The sequence below is a fragment of the Cervus elaphus genome, chromosome 18 (genome assembly GCF_910594005.1).
Source record: "Cervus elaphus chromosome 18, mCerEla1.1, whole genome shotgun sequence".
In the NCBI taxonomy this organism is placed as follows: domain Eukaryota; kingdom Metazoa; phylum Chordata; class Mammalia; order Artiodactyla; family Cervidae; genus Cervus; species Cervus elaphus.
The window spans coordinates 108,038,634-108,058,888 of record NC_057832.1 but is presented as its reverse complement, the minus strand read 5'-3'; the positions used below and the strand labels follow the sequence as shown (position 1 = coordinate 108,058,888).

The 20,255-nt window shown below is 38.0% G+C and overlaps 1 protein-coding gene across 2 annotated transcripts in view; it reads right to left on the bottom strand.

Annotated features, from left to right (window-relative positions):
- Positions 1–20,255, bottom strand: part of TRIM24 (tripartite motif containing 24) — a 107,598-nt gene that overhangs the window by 60,446 nt on the left and 26,897 nt on the right. For both annotated transcript variants that reach the window (XM_043871913.1, XM_043871912.1), the window contains exon 2: positions 1,339–1,457. In XM_043871913.1, the coding sequence (XP_043727848.1) occupies positions 1,339–1,457 (119 nt within the window). The remainder of the gene's footprint in view (positions 1–1,338; positions 1,458–20,255) is intronic.

Here is a 20,255-nt window from a genome sequence, read left to right as displayed (position 1 = left end):
TTTAAGTAACCTTAAAACATGATGATTTGGTTGAATATCCCCAGTACATACATTTAGTAATTGTTACCTTGTTTTCTGTTTTGACAGAGACAATTCTATAATTTCTACTTTCAGTACTAACTCTATTTGTCTTCACTCTTACTCTGCAAGCCTCATATATGCTTAATGAGCTGGTTCCACATTAGAGTCTAGCAATAGGTGGTACTGGAGGAAGATTGCAATGCCAGAGGAAAAGATCATCTTAGTTGGCTTCCTATTTGCTCAACTTTTCATCTATAATTCTAGATTCGACTTAAAAATGTCAATATATCCTTGATATATTTTTCCTTTTTCCTCCCTCTTTTAAAAATAAAAAGCATTTGCTACATCATTCTCTTGAAAATCATAGAAAAATGGCCAACAAAGCGCTCAAGAGCATCTATATTATGTTCTCCAAATACCATTTCAGACTAAAAGGAACCAAGGCTCTCAGAAGAACCAATTCCTGCTGGTTGAAGGTATAGAACAGAAAATGAACAAGATCTTGTCAAAACAGAAAGCAAGAGAGATAGCAATGACTACTGGGCTGTGTCGGAAGGACTCAGGAATCCTCATTGCCAAGATGTCACAAATTGAGCACCAAAAAGAATAACTACAACACATTTCATTTTAAAACTCCATGAGTTAGTTCATAACAATAAGCACACATACCACTTGTTAGTCACCTCTGAAGAATCTTAAGAAAATAAATCACTACTCTAAAAATTAGCAACTCAAGGGAAAGAATTGAGCATTTATCTACCTCTCCTGTAAACCTAAGAATAAATGAAGGATGCTTTTCTCTTCCTATTCCAGTTGAGAAATAAAGGAGAATGACAGAATGAAAATGTCATCCTTTTTCAAAGTCTGAGTGAAATATGGAATCCTGGCAGTGATCATTGATGGCCGTTAACATCAGAAAAAAGACAACCAAGCATCACAATCTTTCTGCTTGAAAGACACACAGACATATGGATGGAACTATTCTTACGTCCTCTCACCCAGTGGGACTCAAATATAAACCAGCCTCTACATTTTTATCACCAGTTTACACAAAATACAGCAGAGAGGGAAGCATGTCAAATGACTTAAGAGGTGCACAAAATTCAGAATAAGGCTAATTTTACTGGACTAACAACTCAGTTTACCCAGCAAATACATTAAAAGGGAGGAGAAAGAAAGCCAAGCAGGGAGAAGGGATAATTTGAAATTAATTAACGATATGCTTGAGACAAACCAATCAAATGCATGATAAGTTCTCCAGTATTCTAGGCTGCCACATTAACAGGAAGCAAGAGACTCAAGACTTAATACACTTACCTGATTAGACTTTTCTACTGTACTGCTGGGAACCTCAGTAGTGTCCTTCACAAAAAAGTTATCTATGATGTGTCTCTCTGCACACTCTTGGCTGCAAACAGGACATCGAATGACTCCAACTGGGAAAGACAAAATTGTATTTTTAACTTTTTTTTTTTAATTGACACATAATTGATATAACACAGTAAGTTTAGGCTGCACAACGAAAGGAACTGATGTCTGAATATATTGCAAAACGATCACCACAAAAAGTTCAGTTGAAATCTGTCATTGTACACAATTACAAGTTTTTTTTATTTTTTGTTTGGTGGTGAGAACTTAAGATCCATTCCCCTAGCTCCTTTCATATATGTGATACAGTTTTATTAACTATAGTCCCCATATTGTACATTATATCCCTATGACTTACTCATTCTATAACTGGAAATTTATAACTTTTGACCCTTCTCACCTTTTGCCCACCCCCAACCCCCTACCTCATGCAACCACCAATCCTATTTATATCATAAGCTCAAATTCTAAGTTTGAAAACAAACATATGGAGTCCTAACCCAACACATCTCATCCAAACTGTGAATGAATTCTTTTACAGGTCCACTCTCTTCAAATTCATACCTGTTGTTACTTAACATAAAGCAATTCACTTTTATGTACATATATGCATTTTATACTTGTGTGCACTGTGTGTGTATACATATAGTGTGTGTGTTTATGTGTATGTCCCACACTAGTATATTAAATGATGAAAAAATGCTCATAACTTTAAATGAGATGCTCTTCCAAATAAATATCCCCTCAGGCTATTCTTTTTAATGTTTAGCAACTTCTCTCAGAGAGATGTGCAGAATCATATGGACCTTCCTAAAGAAATTAAATTAGACTTCTGGTTCTCTCTGGACCTACAAGATCAGGATTGCTAAAAGTGGAACACAGACATACTTATTTTGTTTAGAATATCCATGGGAATTCAGAAAACACCAAATTTGCTTCCTTTAAGTGCAAACAGTGTTCCTTTGGGGGAGGGGAGATCTTTCACAGAGCTCGTCCCCGTGTCCCCTTTCCTTTTGTGGGAGTTGTGAAACAATAAATGAATGAATTAAAATCTAAATTTTTAAAATCTTAATTAAAAAAACTAAAACTATTTCACAATAACAAAAATACATTAAGTACTTAGGAGTAAAGTTTTGAAAATGTGTAAGGTCACTGTGTAGAAAAATGTTAAGCTTATTTAGAATCATTAACAAAAAATACCTAAGTAATGAAAACACCATGTTCTTGAAGGTGAAGATGCCAAGTCTCTCCAAACGTTATCTATAGATTCAATGCAGTTACACACACGACAGATGTGGCACTAGGAACTGGTGGGAAAGGGGAGGAAAACGTCATGGTGCTACAGCTCTCTGCAGTGGGAGAGGGGTGAAATCAGATCCCTACTTGACTTAATTCAAACTTCTGGATAGGACAGATGAAGAAGTTTAAAACTTTCATGAGGAAATATAGGAAAGTATCTTAGAGCTGGAATAAGTTTCTTAATCAAGAAAACAAAAAGCAAGAGCATAAGGGAGAAATGAATGAATTCAACTTCAGTAAAGTTAATAACTACAGTTAGGCAAAAGATTACCACGAAGAAAATGGGAAAATAAGCCCTCAAGTGGGAGAAGGTATAGATAGAACATAGAACTGACAAGAAATCAGTAATTCAAATCTGTAAAAATGTGGCAATGAACTTCATAGAATAGAAAGATTGAATAAACATGCTGTTCCTTATTCCAGATAAGCACAGCTAAAGACTACACATTCTATACACAACTGAGAAAGGCAGAAAGGAGGCAGGCTGTCTAGAGACCTCAGGACCCAAAGAATGACAATGGTGAGTTTGCTGGGTTTTCTTTTAGCCTCATATATGCTAAAGTGGGAGCTCATGTAGCTGTCAACTCAAAAACACCAAAAGGTATTAAAAAAAAAAAAATCACAAAAGGCTGCTCCCTCTATTCAAAGGACCAGGAACAGGGCAGTCTGGCAAGACAGAAAACTGCAGCTAAACACCACAGAAAAAACACTGTTTCCTCTCCCACCAGCAGAGTTCCAGTGGGAAGCTTCAGCTTCAACCCTGGCCAAGCAGAAACCAGCTGCCGCAACCATTCCCTGCTGCCTGTGTCAGAGAAGCCTGGTGGGGAGCTAGGGCTTTGGTCCTCACTGGATGGTAATGAGACCCCCAGCAGTGCCCATGGAGATGATGTGAGGAGCCTGATTTTTATGCCCAGAACAGTAATCAGGTACTCCCCCGCCTCCAGGCTGAAGGCCTGGTGTAAAGTTCAGACCTCCCTCATCCCTATATCCCTTCTACTTTGATGTGTCAGTGAAGAACACATGAGAAACACTAAATAGGCACCCATACCCCTATCATCCAGGGAGGTATTAGCAGTGCCCAGTGGGAGCATCAACTTCCACACCACTGACCAGTGAGGAGGAAGTTCTCTCACCAGGACAGCAAGGGATGCAGCACAAGAAACTTAAGACTTCAACCTCCACCTCATAGGAGGTAAGAAATAATAAATGTAAGAGCAGAAATCAATGAAATTGAAAAACTGAAAGTTAATTCAACAAAAAGTTTGTGATTTTGAAAAGGTTAAATAAAATTAACAAACCTCCAGCAAGACTGATAGAGACAAAGGAGAAGACACAACTTACCAAACATTAAGAATAAAAATGGGGATATCACTACAGACCACAAGACAGCAAAAGGATGACAGGAAGTACTAAGAACAGTACTCACACAAAATGACAATACAAGTGAAATGGACCAGTTCCTCAAAAGGCACAAACCACTATAAAATAATTTGAATAGCCATTTAATTATATGGAAATCAGTTCTAAACAAAATTAAATACTAACAAACATGTATAGTCCTAGTATGCTGAAAGCTACAAAATTTAGAAACCAAAAAAGATCTAAATATATGGAGAGACAACGTTCATGGATAGAGATAATCAATGTAGTAAAAAGTAATATGATCTACCAGTTTAACAGAATTCCTAATACAATCCTAACATTTCCTTTTGCAGATAGAGACAAGATTGTTTTAATATTTATATTAAAGGGCAAATGTGCTATAATAGCTGAATGGATAATGGAAAGAAGAATAAAGAATTACTATCCAATTTCAAGACTTACATAGCAAGAGTAATTAGGAATGTCTGTTACTGACCATAGGATAGACACACAGATAAATGAAAAAGCATAGAGACTTGAAACAGACCTACACAAGTAGGGTCAACTGATTTTTGACAGAGGTGTAAAAGCATCTTTATGCTGACTAACTACAAAATGTTGATAAGAGATACTGTTCGTGGACTGAAAGATTGTTGTTGTTCAGTTGTTCAGTCATGTCTGACTCTTTGCAACCCCATGGACACCAGGCTTCCCTGTCCTTCATCAACTCCTGGAGCTCGCTCAAACTCATGTCCATTGAGTTGGTGATGCCATCCAACCATCTCATCCTCTTTTGTCCCCTTCTCTTCCTGCCTTCAATCTTCCCCAGCATTAGGGTCTTTTCTAAGGAGTCAGCTCTTCACATCAGGTGGCCAAAGTATTGGAGTTTCAGCATCAGTCCTTCCAATGAATATTCAGGACTGATCTCCTTTAGGATGGACTGGTTGGATGTCCTTGCAGTCCAAGGGACTCCCAAGAGTCTTCTCCAATAGCACAGTTCAGAAGCATCAATCCTTCGGCACTCAGCTTTCTTTATAGTCCAACTCTCACATCCATATATGACTACCGGAAAAACCATAGCTTTGACTAGATGGACCTTTGTTGGCAAGGTAATGTCTCTGCTTTTTAATATGCTGTCTAGGTTTGTCATAAAGCTTCTTCCAAGCAGCAAGTATCTTTTAATTTCATGGCTACAGTCACCATCTGCAGTGATTTTGGAGCCCAAAAGAATAAAATCTGTCAGACTTAATTTTCTTGGATTGAAAGATGCATCACAGTAAAGACGTAAATTCTCACCACACTGGTCTGTTGGGCTAGGTGTATTCCTATCAAAATCGTAGCAAGATCTTTTTGTAAATATACATAAGATTATTCCAAGATTTATGTGGAAAAGGAAAAGAACTAGAATAGCTAAAACAATTCTGGGAAAAGAAAAATACAGTGAAAAGAATCACTATCCAGTTTTAAGACTTACATGCAGTAATTTAGACAGGATGGTATTGGCAGGATACATGCATAGATGAATGGAATAGAATACAGCAACAAGAAATATACCCACACAAGTAAGTGCAACTCATTGTGACAAAAGCGTGAGAATAATTCAGTGGAAAAAGGAAAGACTTTTCAACAAATGGCTGAAACAACTGGGTACTCATAGGAAAAACTGGACTTCAACTTAACCTTCACTTTTTATATAAAAATTAACTCAAGGTGGATCAGTTTTAAATATAAAACATAAACTAAAATCTTTGGAAGAAAACAAGAGAAATCTTAAGAACATAGGACTTGTTGAAGGTCTTAGATATATAAAAAACCCAATCCATAAAAGAAAAATATGGATGAATTTGATTTCATCAAAATTTAAGACTTTTGTTCTGCAAAAGACCTATAAAGAAGATGAAAAAACAAGCTATGCACTGGGAGAAAATATCTGCAAACCACCGATCTGACAAAGGATTCACATCTACCATGTATAAAGAACTCTCAAAACAAAAACAACCCAATTAGAAAATGGACAAAATACATAGAGGATATGCAATACCAATAAGGATATGCACATGGCAAATATGCACATGATAAAATGTTCCACATCACTAGCCATCAGGTAATAAATACAAATTAAGATCATGATGGGTTATCAGCACAGAGCTATTAAAAAATGTGGAGATATTAGATCTCTTACACATTCCCACTGAGATTGTGAAATAACAGAGCCATTCTGGAAAACAGTCTGGCAGTTTCTTAAAAAACACTAAACATAACATTTATCATATGAATCAGCAATCTCACTCCTGAGCAGAAATAAATTTAGGTTCACACAAAAATCTGAACTGCTACTGCTGCTATTTAGTCACTAAGTTGTGTCCGACTCTTTTTCGACCCCACAGACTTCACAAATCTTAATTAAGTGTTATTCATACGAGCCCAAAACTTGAAAGGACCCAAATCTCCTTTAATAAGCTAATGGTTAAATAAACTGTGGTACATCCATACCATGGGATAACAGTTGCAATCAAAGGGAACTAATTATTGATAGACAGAGCAAACTGGATGGATCCTAAAGGCATTAGCGTGAGTTTTTTAAAGAGTCAATTTCAAAAGGTCTTATGAATGATCTTACATAACATTCCCAAAATGACAAGAATACAGAGATGCAAATGCCCATCAGCAGGTAAATGGATAACCAAGTTATAACATATCCTTATGTTAAAATATGACTCCACAATGACAGGAAACATCTACTGATAAATGCAGCAGCATGGGTGAATATCAGAAAATGGCTATGCCAAGTAAAAGAAACCAGACACAAAAGAACACACTCACTGTATGACTGCATTACATGAAAACCTAGAAAAGTCGAAACTCTTAACAAGAGAAGGCATATCAGTGATTGCCAGGGGCTGGGTAGGGGAATTCACTGTGAAAGGGAACAAAAGAATGTTTTGAAGTGATGCAGATATTCTGTGTATTGGTGTATTGATTGTGGCACTGATACCAGACTGTATACAATTGCGCTGGACACTTAAAATCATGGAATTTTATTTTGCTTATGACTTATAATTCAATAAAGTTGGACAAATGAAAAAAATATATTATTAGGCATATAGGAGCAAATGTTCAATATACTTCAGTTTGACTTTTACAATAAAAAGTCCCTATCATAAAAAAAAAAAAAGAATACAGAGATGCAAAACAGATTAGTGCTTTGCCTGAAATTAGGGACAATGTGGCCTGGGGGAAGAGGGTATGTTTGACTATAAAGAGGTAACAAGAGGGAGAGCTTTGGTGATGGGATTGTTCGGAACTGTTCTGCATCTTGTGAGGTTATATGAATATACACATGTGATTACTTTGTAATCATTACTTTGCCAACAAAGGTCCATCTAGTCAAGGCTATGGCTTTTCCAGTAGTCAAGTACGGATGTGAGAGTTGGACTGTAAAGAAGGCTGAGTGCCAAAGAACTGATGCTTTTGAACCATGGTGTTGGAGAAGACTCTTGAGAGTCCCTTGAACAGCAAAGAGATCCAACCAGTCCATCCTAAAGGAAAGCAGTCCTAAATATTCATTGGAAGGACTGATGCTGAAACTGAAACTCCAATACTTCGGCCACCTGATGCGAAGAGCTGACTCATTTGAAGAGACCCGGATTCTTGGAAAGACTGAGGGCGGGAGGAGGAGGGGACGACAGAGGATGAGTTGATTGGATGGCATCACCAACTCGATGGACATGAGTTTGAGTAAACTCCAGGAGTTGGTGATGGACAGGCAGGTCTGGCGTGCTGCAGTCCACGGGGTCACAGAGAGTCAAACACGACTGAGTGACTGAATTGAATTGAACACATGTAATAAAGTTGCATTAGAACTATACTCACTATTGTAACAGTGTTCATTTCCTGGATTGATATTGCACTGTAGTTATATAAGAAGTAATCACTGGGGAAAAAACTGGGTGCAAAGGACCTCTCTCTAACTTCCCATCAATATATTATTTCAAAACAAAAAGTTAAAAAAAAAAAACCAAAACAAATAACTAAGCTTTATTTAGTGCTCTTCTTGTAGGTAGTATTTTATCCTCATACAGAGGAGGAATGAAGACAGAGACTCAGATTAAACTGACCTAGGTCACACAGTAGTGGGGTTGTGATTTGAACCCATGGCCAAGTGACCACAGAAGGCAGGCTCTGTACTGCCACACTTTACAAAAATGTCATAGAAAGCTATGGGGTCACAGATTGCATCACTGTGACAGACAGGATATTAGCCCCTGAATTAAGAACCCCATTTGTGTATGATGGTGAATTTAACCTAAGTGAATTTAAAACCAAGTAAACGCTACCTCAACAATACTCTCTTACCCATAAAAAGTTAGCGGGTAAACATAATTTCTATTCAAGTCTGAGTACACTTAAAGTTCCTCTATACAGACACAGATATGTAGAGAATGGACTTGTGGACATACATGGTGGAGGAAGAAGAGGGTGGGACGAATTGAGAGAGCAACACTGACATACACACTAACATGTAAAACAGAGAGCCAGTGGGGAGCTGCCGTATAACACAGGGAGCCCAGCTTGGTGCTCTGTGAAGACCTAGAGGGGTGGGGCGAGAGAGAGGCTCAAGGAGGAGGGGATATTTGTATACTAACAGCTGATTCAAGTTGTTGTACACCAAAAACTAACAACACTGTAAAGCAATTATCCTCCAATTAAAAATAAAATAAAGTTCCTTTATACAGACTGATAGAGATCAGGATCTGGAATATATCCTTCCAGAAGTTAGAGTGATTAAAATCTGATTAACTAAAGAAAAATAATTCTGTGAGAAGTGTGAAGATACTTTCTTTTTAATCATTCATCACTGTGTGCTTAATGGCCATAGTTGTTTCTTTCTGGTATTTATAAGGTTGAAAAAGTTCTAAATGGTGCATAGACTCCTGTAAGTCTGTTTTCAAATATTACGTTTGATGACGCCTGCACCTCGCCCCCCACCACCACTCCCTGCACCTTCCTGCATAAGAAATTCCCCTAATCCTGCTCTGATTCTTCTCTCTTGGGCAGCTATCCTTCTATTTCATTTATATTTATTATTTATCATCTGGCTTTCACAAGTAAAATGTAAATCATCTGCTGAGTTCACTGATATTCCAAGCACCTAAACATGTACTTGACACACAGCAGTACTCGATAATATTTAGTGGATGAGTGAATGAACTTCCTTAGTGATGCACACGCCTTGTGATTCACACTTTCACCATGAAGAAACTCTGCAGCACTGGGAAACATGCTCAAAAATGTTCACAGCACTATTTTTCATAAAAGTCCACAATGAGAAACAATCTAAATGTCCATCAACAGTAGAACAAAAATACTATAGTATATATAAATATTATAACACTATACAAGTTGGAATCAAGATTGCTGGGAAAAATATCAATAACCTCAGACATGCAGATGACACCACCCTTATGGAAGACAGCAAAGAAGAACTAAAGAGTTTCTTGATGAAAGTGAAAAAAGAGAGTGAAAAAGTTAGCTTAACGCTCAACATTCAGAAAACTAAGATCATGGCATTCAGTCCCATCACTTCATGGCAAATAGATGGGGAAACAATAGAAACAGTGACAGACTTTATTTTCTTGGACTCCAAAATCACTGCAGATGGTGATTGCAGCCATGAAATTAAAAGACGCTTGCTCCTTGGAAGAAAAGCTATGACCAACCTAGACAGCATATTAAAAAGCAGAGACACTACTTTGCCAACAAAGGTCCGTCTAGTCAAGGCTATGGTTTTTCCAGTAGTCATGTATGGATGTGAGAGTTGGACTATAAGGCAAGCTGAGCACTGAAGAATTGACGCTTTTGAACTGTGGTGTTGGAGAAGACTCTTGAGAGTCCCTTGGACAGCAAGGAGATCCAACCAGCCAATCCTAAAGGAATTCAGTCCTGAATATTCATTGGAAGGACTGATGCTGAAGCTGAAACTCCAATACTTTGGTCACTTGATGTGAAGAATTGACTCATTGGAAAATACCCTGATGCTGGGAAAGACTGAAGGCAGGAGGAGAAGGGGATGAGATGAGACAGAGGATGAGATGGTTGGATGGCATCACTGACTCAATGGACATGAGTTTGATTAATCTCCGGGAGTTGGTGATGGACAGGGAAGCCTGGAGTGCTGCAGTCTATGAGGTCACAAAGAGTCAGACATCACTGAGTAAACTGAACTGAACTGATATGACAATGAAGTCAATGTATGTAAACTACAGATGGCTGAATTCTCAAAAGTATGTTGAGTGAAGAAAGTCCCAAAAGAATACATATTATACTCTATGCTGCTGCTAAGTCACTTCAGTCGTGTCCGACTCTGTGAGACCTCATAGCAGGCAGCCAACCAGGCTCCTGCGTCCCCAGGATTCTCCAGGCAAGAACACTGCAGTGGGTTGCCATTTCCTTCTCTAATGCACGCATGCATGCTAAGTCGCTTCAGTCGTGTCCAATTCTCTGTGACCCTATGGACAGCAGCCCACCAGGCTCCTCTGTCCAAGGGATTCTCTAGACAAGAATACTGGAGTGGGTTGCCATTTCCTTCTCCAGTTATACTCTATATCAAAGTTCAAAAATACTATTTAGGAAAGCATGTATAGCAGATAAACTATAAAGGAAAACAAGAGAATGATTAATACAAAATTCTGGATAATGGCTATGCCAAGGAAGGAGGAGAGAATAAGCAGCTCCCCTGCAATACTAATTTTATCCCATCTATCTTTCATGAACCAAACCACTTTGAAGGCCTAAGAGCACATGGAAATAAACGAGTGCAAGCCAATGAAGCTTCATGCCTAGCCTAGGGATAAGAGAGCCTGAGGACTAGTAACCCTCACAGCTACCCAGCTCTAGTGTATTAAGTATCATCCCCACTGTACAGATCAGGAAACTGAGCCTCATGACTTGCCTGTGGTCATTCGACTACTAAGTGCCAACTGCGGAATTTGAAATCTGCCTAAGGATACATCTTGCATACATTCTACATGGAAAATATTTAAATGAAAAGGATATGCATGCATGCTAAGTCACTTCAGTCATGTATGACTCTTTGCGACTCACTGGACTGCAGCCCACCATGCTCCTTTGTCCATGGGATTTTCTAGGCTCCAGATAAGAATATTGGAGTGGTTGCCATGTCCTCCTCCAGGGGATCTTCCCAACCCAGGGATCGAACCCGTGTCTCTTATGTCTCCTGCATAGGCAGGCAGGTTCTTTACCACTAGCACCGCCTGGGAAGCCCATGGGATATAGCACAGACTATAAAGCTATATGCCCTATATATTATTCCTCTTTATTGACTGTTTTATATCCCTGAAGCAATCTTTATGAGACTCTATTTCCTCTTCTGTAAAGTAACAGCAGCATGATAATCATGACAATGGTTACCATATTGACAATTTGTGCTTGTTATTGTGCTAAATATTCCATGCTCAATAGAACAAAATCTGAGGCAGAACTGTTATGAACATTTTATTAATAAATGTATAAAAAGGGCCTAATGATGTTGGGCTGGTACCTGGTAAACCTGTGCATCACACTCTGTGCTCCCAATTAAAATCAGATTAATAGTTGAGTCCTTCTGAAAGGCCCAGCACAACATCACCTACCTCATTCCCTCAGTCACAGAGGTACCTCAACCTAAAACAAGAAACAATGAGGCCAAATGCTGGTCAATCTCAAATTTGCATCTTTACCCATACTTCATTCCCAAGCTCAAGATGTACCTTGTCAGTGTAAGAAGAAAACAAAATAAAACAAAACAGGCATTGTGTATTATACAGTAAACACCTGAACACTTATATGAAACACCTGAACACTATTCTGGAAAGGGTGGGAATACTGCAGAAACATAATACAACTCCGAGTTTTGAAAAGGGAAAATTTGGAATCTGAAAGGCAAGCAGGGAGCCAACTTTAATTCAAGAGAAATAGAAAGCAAACATACCAGTACAAATTGCTTCTCTTTGCTGATACCAGAATATGTGCTAGTACAAGCTAAATAAGGAAATCACCTATTTATTAATCAAGTTGAAACAACTAACATTTCTGTATTTATCTGTGTTTTAAAGGAAAAGGGCTGTTGAAGCTATTACATAAATTTTTGTGTTTGCTAAAAAAAATCATGAAAAAAATCATGAAAGACTGCAAGATGATCAAACCAGTCAATCCTAAAGGAAATCAATCCTAAATATTCATTGGAAGGACTGATGCTGAAACTCCAATACTTCGGCCGCCTGATGTGAAGAGCCAACTCATTAGAACAGACCCTGATGCTGGGAAAGATTGAAGGCAGGAGGAGAAGGGGACGAGAGAGGATGAGATGGTTGGATGGCATCACCAACTCAATGGACATGAGTTTCAGCAAGCTCCAGGAGATGGTGAAGGACACGGAAGCCTGGTGTGCTGCAGTCCATGGGGTTGCAAACAGTCAGACATGACTGAGTTATCAAACAACAACAACAAAGGTCACAAAAGAACATGGCTGATATAAGAGATTAATGACAGATCATAAAGAACACATTTATAAAAGCAGCTGGATTTAAGCTTTAGTAGATCTGGTTTTATTCTTTTCTACAGAATAAATGTTTACAGTTTGAAGACATAAACTCCATAAAAGAGATGAATGTGGATTCAAAGCCTCTTACTGCACACTGGATCACAGACACAAGTAAGCTGACGGTTAGGACCATGAGATGGATCACACCAGTCAGGCAGGCATGGGAGAAAAGGAGAGATCTATGAAATGGAAAATGGTGCTCTGTCCATGGTCCTGTCAATACTACTGATGGCTTGCTACTTAAGTGTATGAATGTATATATAACAAAAGACCCAATTAAAATGCTACCTACAAGAAATCCAATCTAAATATACATACAGGTTTAAAAAAATCAAAGTATGGAAATATAAACATATTCAAATAAAAAGCACATGAAACCTGGAGGACTGTATAATTTTATAAGACAGAGTAGATTACAAAACTACAACTATTATCAGATATAAATTTAGGACAGTGTATAATGATAAAGAGCTTGGTTCCTTATGAAGACACACAATCCTGAATGCTCAAGTACCTAATTAACAGTGTCAGAACACATAATGTAAAAACTGATACTTAAAGTGAAAGAAAACAAGTCCACACGACGGTTGGAGATTTCAACTCTCCTCTCAGAAATCAATAGAGCAGTAGACAGAAAATCAGTAAAGACAGATTTGAACAAAACAATCAAATAACTTGATCCAATTGATGTTTAAAGAATACCCAGTGTTAGTAGAATACATATTCTTAAAGTGTGAATGGAATATTCACCAAGATATAATGTATGCTGGACAATAAAACAAGTATAAAAAACAAACACACACAAAATATGTTCCATGTGAGAGAGCTAATTCTTAGGTAGGTTGATAAGAAGTCTGGGGTCCCCAAGGAGGAGAAAGTTGTCTGGGGCTCTCTAGGAGGAGAAAAGGATAAACATTTTTTTTTCTACATTCCTGCATCTTAGTCACACAAGACTTTGTTTAAGCCCAGAGCTATTGATTGTACAACAAAACAGCTCATCATGCTCAAGGGTATGTTTTTCCTTAAACTCTGTACTGTATCCTTCTTAAGAACGTTAACTAATTAATTCTGTCATCTTAAAAAAAAATATATGTGTGTGCATATATATACACACACACATTTTTTTCGTGGGGGTGGGGGTGGGGCGGGTGGAGACTGCTATGGGTCTTAGTTGTGGCATGTGGGATCTAGTTCCCTGACCAGGGAATGAACCTGGGCCCCCTGCATTGGGATTGTGGAGTTTTAGCCACTGGACCACCATCATCTTAAAGTGCATGTTATGAGAGTGGGTCTGGTAAGATCTTTCTATTGTTAGTTCTAATCCAGTTATCTTAAAATGTAAAGTGGGAGTGGGTCTGGTAAGACCTTTACAACCTTGAGACAGTCTTTTGATTTATTGTTAATAACCAATTAAAAAAGTATATAGCTCCCCTGCTAAGATAAGTGACAGGGCACTCTCCCTCCCCCTTCTGATGTCTATGTCAGGAAGCTTTCTCTGGCCTTTTTCACTGTAATAAAACTTCTGCTACATAAAAGCTCTGAGTGATCAAGCCTGGTCCCTGATCCTGAAGCTAAACCTTCAGAGATCATGAATCCAATATCATTCACTGTAAGCTATCACATGAATACAATGAAATAAACTTAGAAATCACTAACAGAAAACTGGAAAACTCCCAAATATTTGTAAACTGAACAACTTACTTCCCACCATGTGTTAATGAAAAAGGGTCTAAAAACCAATGATCTAAGAATTCTCTTCCAGAAGCTAGAAAAGAAAAGCAAATTAATCCCCCAAAAAAGTAAAAGGAAGGAAATAAATAAGGAGCAGAATACAATAAACAGGAAAATGGGAATAAAGAGAAAAAAAAAAAAATCAATGAGACCCAAGACAGACTTTGGGGTGGGATAAAATTAATAACTAACCCAGAAAAATGACCAAAATGCAAAGTAAAACAGGCCATTTCTACAGAGTCCATGGAGCTTTAAAAAGTATGGGAATATTATCTGTGATGACCCAAGGATGAAAGAGCAGATAAGGAGGGTCTTGGAAAGCAGGAAGGAAGAACCAGGCCCTTATTGTCCTTCCCTCCATGTTGTAACTATTAATGGATTTCGGGTCCTCCTGAGTAGTGTAACCTGTCTCCCCTCCTACCCCACAGGGAGAAGGTAATTGCCCTACTCCTTCCCCCACCCAGTATCCAATCAGCAAATGACCTACAAGACCCCATCCCACTCCTTGTACTCTGGGTATAAAAGTGGACTAAGGAGCCTGGTTCTCTCTTGAGCTAGTCTGCTGTTCTAACAGCATCTCCTACTCTAATAAACTTTATTTCCCTCTCATTCTGTCTCATATCTGGAAGTTCTTTTCCAACCCACGCCCAGACCATGACATTATCAACCCGATTAAATAGGTTGATTCTTTAAAAACATAATTATCAGAATCTTCTCAAGAAGAATCAGAAAACCTGAATAGCTCTATATCAATTAAAGAAATTGAATTCATAATTTAAATTTTTCCCATAAACAAAGTTTAGACCTAGAAGAGACCACTGGATTCCAAACATTTAAAGATAATTCTAACTCTAAACAATTCTTTTAAAAAATAGAGGAGGGGCACTGCCCATCTCATCTTATAAGCCCAATATTACCTTGATACTAAAATCAAGGAAAGAAAAGTACAGACCAAAATCTCATTAACGAAATATCAGAAAATCAAATGCAGAAATACATGAAAATAATAATACATCATTTAAGTAGCGTTTATTACAGAAATGAAGAGCTGGTTAAGCATCCAAATCAATTAAAACAATTCACTATATTAATAGAATTAAGGAGAAAAACCATATCTTTGAAAAATTCAATACCCACCCAAGATAAAAAACAAAACCTCTCAGCAACCCAGAAACAGAATGAAACTTCCTCAACCTGATAATGACCATGTATTAAAATTCTGTACCTAGCATATTTAATGATGAAATACCGAAATACTGTTTTCTGGTGTGACTTGGAAGAATGTAAGGGTGTCCACTCTCACAAGTTCTATTCCAAGCTGTTTTAGTTTCTTTAGATAAAGATAATATTTTTTGTTTTTAAAGTTTACTTTTAGTATAAAATTATTTTTGAATAAGTAAAACATTTACTCATCAAAAGTAAAAAAAAATATATTAGAAAGTATACCAAGTTTCTCTTTTGCCCCGATCCCTCTATCCATTGCATTCCATCTGCTCCACTTCCCTATAGGTCACCATTTTTATTAAACCATGTTTGTGGTTTATCCTTTTAAGTAACTTTTTCACTCCATAAAAGTTGTTTTTGCAAAAATTCTTTTTGAAAAAAAAAAAAAAAAAAAAAACACCTAGCAAACTACTATATACATAGTGTATAGCATCTTCTATGGAGTATTGTTGCCTAACAAAACTTAACCTGATTTTAATCAGTTAAACTTCTAGTTGAGGGGAATTACCTGAAGAGCCTATGAGGGAATACCACACAAATCCAGAATGCAAAATATTTTACAATCCAACTGATTGCTTCTCTCCAACATGTACAAAATAAAGACAGGAGAAAATAAAAGACAGGAGAGGGAACTATTCTACATTAAGAAAGACTTAAGAAGTATGACATCCAAACATGATGGCTAATCCTTGACTGCTTTCTGGTTAAAAACAGCTTAAAGCTGAGCTTCCTGGGTGGTGCAGTGGTAAGGAATCCATCTGCCAATGCAGGAAACAAGGGTTTGATCCCTGATCCAGGAAGATCCCACAGGCCATGGAACAACTAAGCCCATGTGCCAGAACTATTGAGTCTGTGCTCAACAAGAGAAGCCACAACAGTGAGAAGCACATGCACCACAACTACAGAGTAGCCCCCACTTGTCGCAACTAGGGGAAAGTCCACACACCAACAAAGACTCAGCACAGCCAAAAATTAATTAATTGATTAAAAAAAAAAAGCACAAACAGCTTAAAGCACATTTCTGGGGGGTAAATGTGAAGGCAGACTTGTACTAGAAAGAACACAAGGGAATAATAGCTATTTCAGTTGTCCATGGAAATTATATTGGGATTATCAAGGTTACTTTTTTTTTGGAGATGCTAGTTCAACTATTTTAAGGATGAAATGCCAAACCTGTGATTTACTTCAAAGCAGCAAAAATAAATTAAAAAAAATTAGTATTAAAAGCAGGAAAAATATGTTGCCAATTTTTAAGGCTTTATGTATGCTTTTTCTTAATTTAAAAAAAACTGGATCTAGTTACAACAGAAACAGAGTTACTCAGGTCATTACCAGCTGGTAAAGAATCTACCCGCCAATGCAGGAGCTGCAGGAGACATGGGTTCAATCCCTGGGTCTGGAAGATCCCCTGGAGAAGGAACTGGCAACCCTTCCAGTATTCTTGCTGGCAAAATCCCAGGGACAGAGGAGCCTGGTGGGCTGTAGTTCATGGGGTCACAAGAGTTGGACACAACTGAGCATGCACACACAACAGAAAAAGGCATACAACATAGAACATGATAAAAACTGAACTCTTTCAGGAAAGTCCTAAGAGATGAAATAAATACACCATCAGTTTTTGTCTGCATCTTAAAAGGACCTACTTTATCTACATTGTAAAATTCTTCTCTCCTGCCCTTTGGATTTTATAATACTAAACCCATTATAAAATCCAGCACAATAAAGCACTCTCAAAGCAACAACAGCAACAGATATTGTCACATATATAAGCCCTGTTTTTCTCAGTATAGTAAAGATTTACAAAAGGAAAAAAATAAAGTAGCAAAAAAAGCAGCAAAGAATGTCATTTAAAAAAAAAAAAAGGCAGCCATCAGGGATTGGGTTCTCTACCAAAACAAGCATTAAGCTGGAAAAAATGATCAAAATCAACTAACCCAGAACTATGAAACTGGTTCAGACATTTACAGCAATCAAGGAAGATTTTAATGAAGGAAGGGGCTGCTTAGGTAGGAGAGCTGCTTGCATGAACCAGCTACCATGCCCAAATATCTTAAATTCTGCTGCAGAGTAGGGACAGCAGCCCACATCCCTGGGGTGGCTGGCTGGTGTAGGTGGGCAGTAAGGATCTTGTACTCTAAGATTTGGGGGTTATGTGATTTAGTTAACATGGGGGTTCCCTGATGGTCAGCTGAGATGCTTGACTTTATTCAGCTCCCCTGCAGCAGCTTCTCTGGCAGCACACATCAGAACATTTAAAAAGGAATACACACTTTTAAATCTACACATTTAAGAAACCTCTGAGAGGTCAGGTCACAGGCTGAGATAACAGGTCAATAACACATACAAGTAAGGCTTTGCATAAATAGTTTGGAAACGTTGCTATACAGATACCTGAAGACCTCAACAAGCAACAAAATCAACCCCTGAGGAGGAGAACCTGACTTCCAGAGTTACCACAATACTCAAAATGTCCAGTTCTCAACAAAATATTACAAAGAAATCAGGAAATATGGGTTCATTCATAGGAAAAAAGAATTTGACAGAAATGGTAGAGTTGAATAGGCAGAAGAAACAAACATCAGCAAAGCTGAAGATATGGCTATTACCTTCCAGTCTGAGGAGTAACAATGAAAAAAGAATGAAGAAATGCTCACTGCAACACTATTTACAATAGCCAAGATGTGGAAGCAACATGCATGTCCATAAACAGATGGATGGATGGATAAAGATGTGGTATATATACACAATGGAATATTACTCAGCTGTAAGAAAGAATGAAATAATGACATTTGCAGTCACATGGATGGACCTAGAGACTGTCATATTGAGTGAAGTAAGTCAGATGTAGAAAGACATATCATATGCTGCTGCTTATATGTGGAATCTAAAAAAAATGGTACAAATGAACTTATTTACAAAACAGAAATAGAGTCACAGATATAGAAAACCAACTTATGGTTATGGGGGCCGGGGGCGGGGGAAGGGAGGGAAGGATAAATTGGGAGATTGGGATTAACAAATATATAGTACTATATATAAAATAGATATTTAATAAGAACCTACTACGAGCACAGGAAACTCTACTCAATGCTCTAATGATCCATAAGAAAAAAATCTAAAAAAGAGTGGATATATGCGTATGTATAACTGATTCAATCCTCTGTACAGCAGCAACTAACATAACAACGTAAATCAACTATACTCCAATAATTTTTTTTAAAAAAGGAAGAAAAGAATAAAGTGAACAAATTTGAGGGACCTGTTAGGTACCATCAAACATACCAATGTAAACATCATGGCACTTCCAGAGGAGAAGAGAGAGAGAAAAGGGCAGGGAAAAAATGTACAGAAATAATGACTGAAAACTTCCTAAATCTGATGAAAGACATGAATCTATATGTCTAAGAACCTCAATAAACTCCAAGCAACATAAACTTAAAAAGATCTTGTTAAGAAACATAATAATGGTCACTCTCAGTTCAGTTCAGTAGCTCCGTCATGTCCAACTCATTGTGACCCCATGAATCGCAGCACGCCAGGCCTCCCTGTCCATCACCAACCCCCAGAGTTTACTCAAACTCATGTCCATTGAGTCGGTGATGCCATCCAGCCATCTCATCCTCTGTCATCCCCTTCTCCTCCTGCCCCCAATCCCTCCCAGCATCAGGGTCTTTTCTAATGAGTCAACTTATCACATGAGGTGGCCAAAGTATTGGAGTTTCAGCTTCAGCATCAGTCCTTCCAATGAACACCCAGGACCGATCTCCCCTAGAATGGACTGGTTGGATCTCCTCTAGAGCCCTCTAATTTTTCTACTCCTCAGGGATTACTAAGTTTTCCTCACTGACTGCTGGAGCAGTCCATTTGTGACTTTTCCAAACCAGTTTGCAATGTATGAATTCCTTATGAAGTGTGGTCTCTTCCATACTATTTAGTGACCAGCCAGTAAACTGACAAAAATTTCCTTAAATGCCTGAATCCAAAAGGAGAGAGGTAGCACCTCTAAATCTCAGCAAAGCCAGAGTCCAGCCCTCTAGTCCTAAAGGATACATGAGACTGATCAAGACACACAACCTCCAAGTTTGGAGCCCTCTTACCATTCTGCAGCAGCCTCTCCCTTTATCAAGCACTCCTCTGGTTCTTTTGAGTGTGTGATCAAAGTCCAGAGTCTGAAATTGCTGATTCTAATAATTTTTTTGCTTTTTTTAAATAAATTGTTTCAGTGGAGGGACTGATCCCTAGAGAATCCTGAAGTGTGTATAACTCTAAAGGAAATTTCATACAAGTAATATAAAAAAGAAAAATCATAGGCCACCTATCTCCTAAACATGGAAGCAAAAATCCTAACAGTAGCAAACTAAATTCTGCAATGTGTCAGGAGGATAATGTAACATCATCAAGTAGACTTTGGACTGGGAATGCAAGCTATTCTACTATTAGAAAATTAAATCTTTGAATTCATCACATAACAGATCAAAGAAAAAATTATTCTCACCAGATGCAAAAAAAAGTGTTTTCTCTGGGTTGGAAGATACCGTGGAGAAGAAAGTGGCAACCCACTCCAGTATTCTTGCCTGGAAAATCCCATGGATGGAGAAACCTGGCAGGCTACAGTCCACGGGGTTGCAAAGAGTCGGACACAACTGAG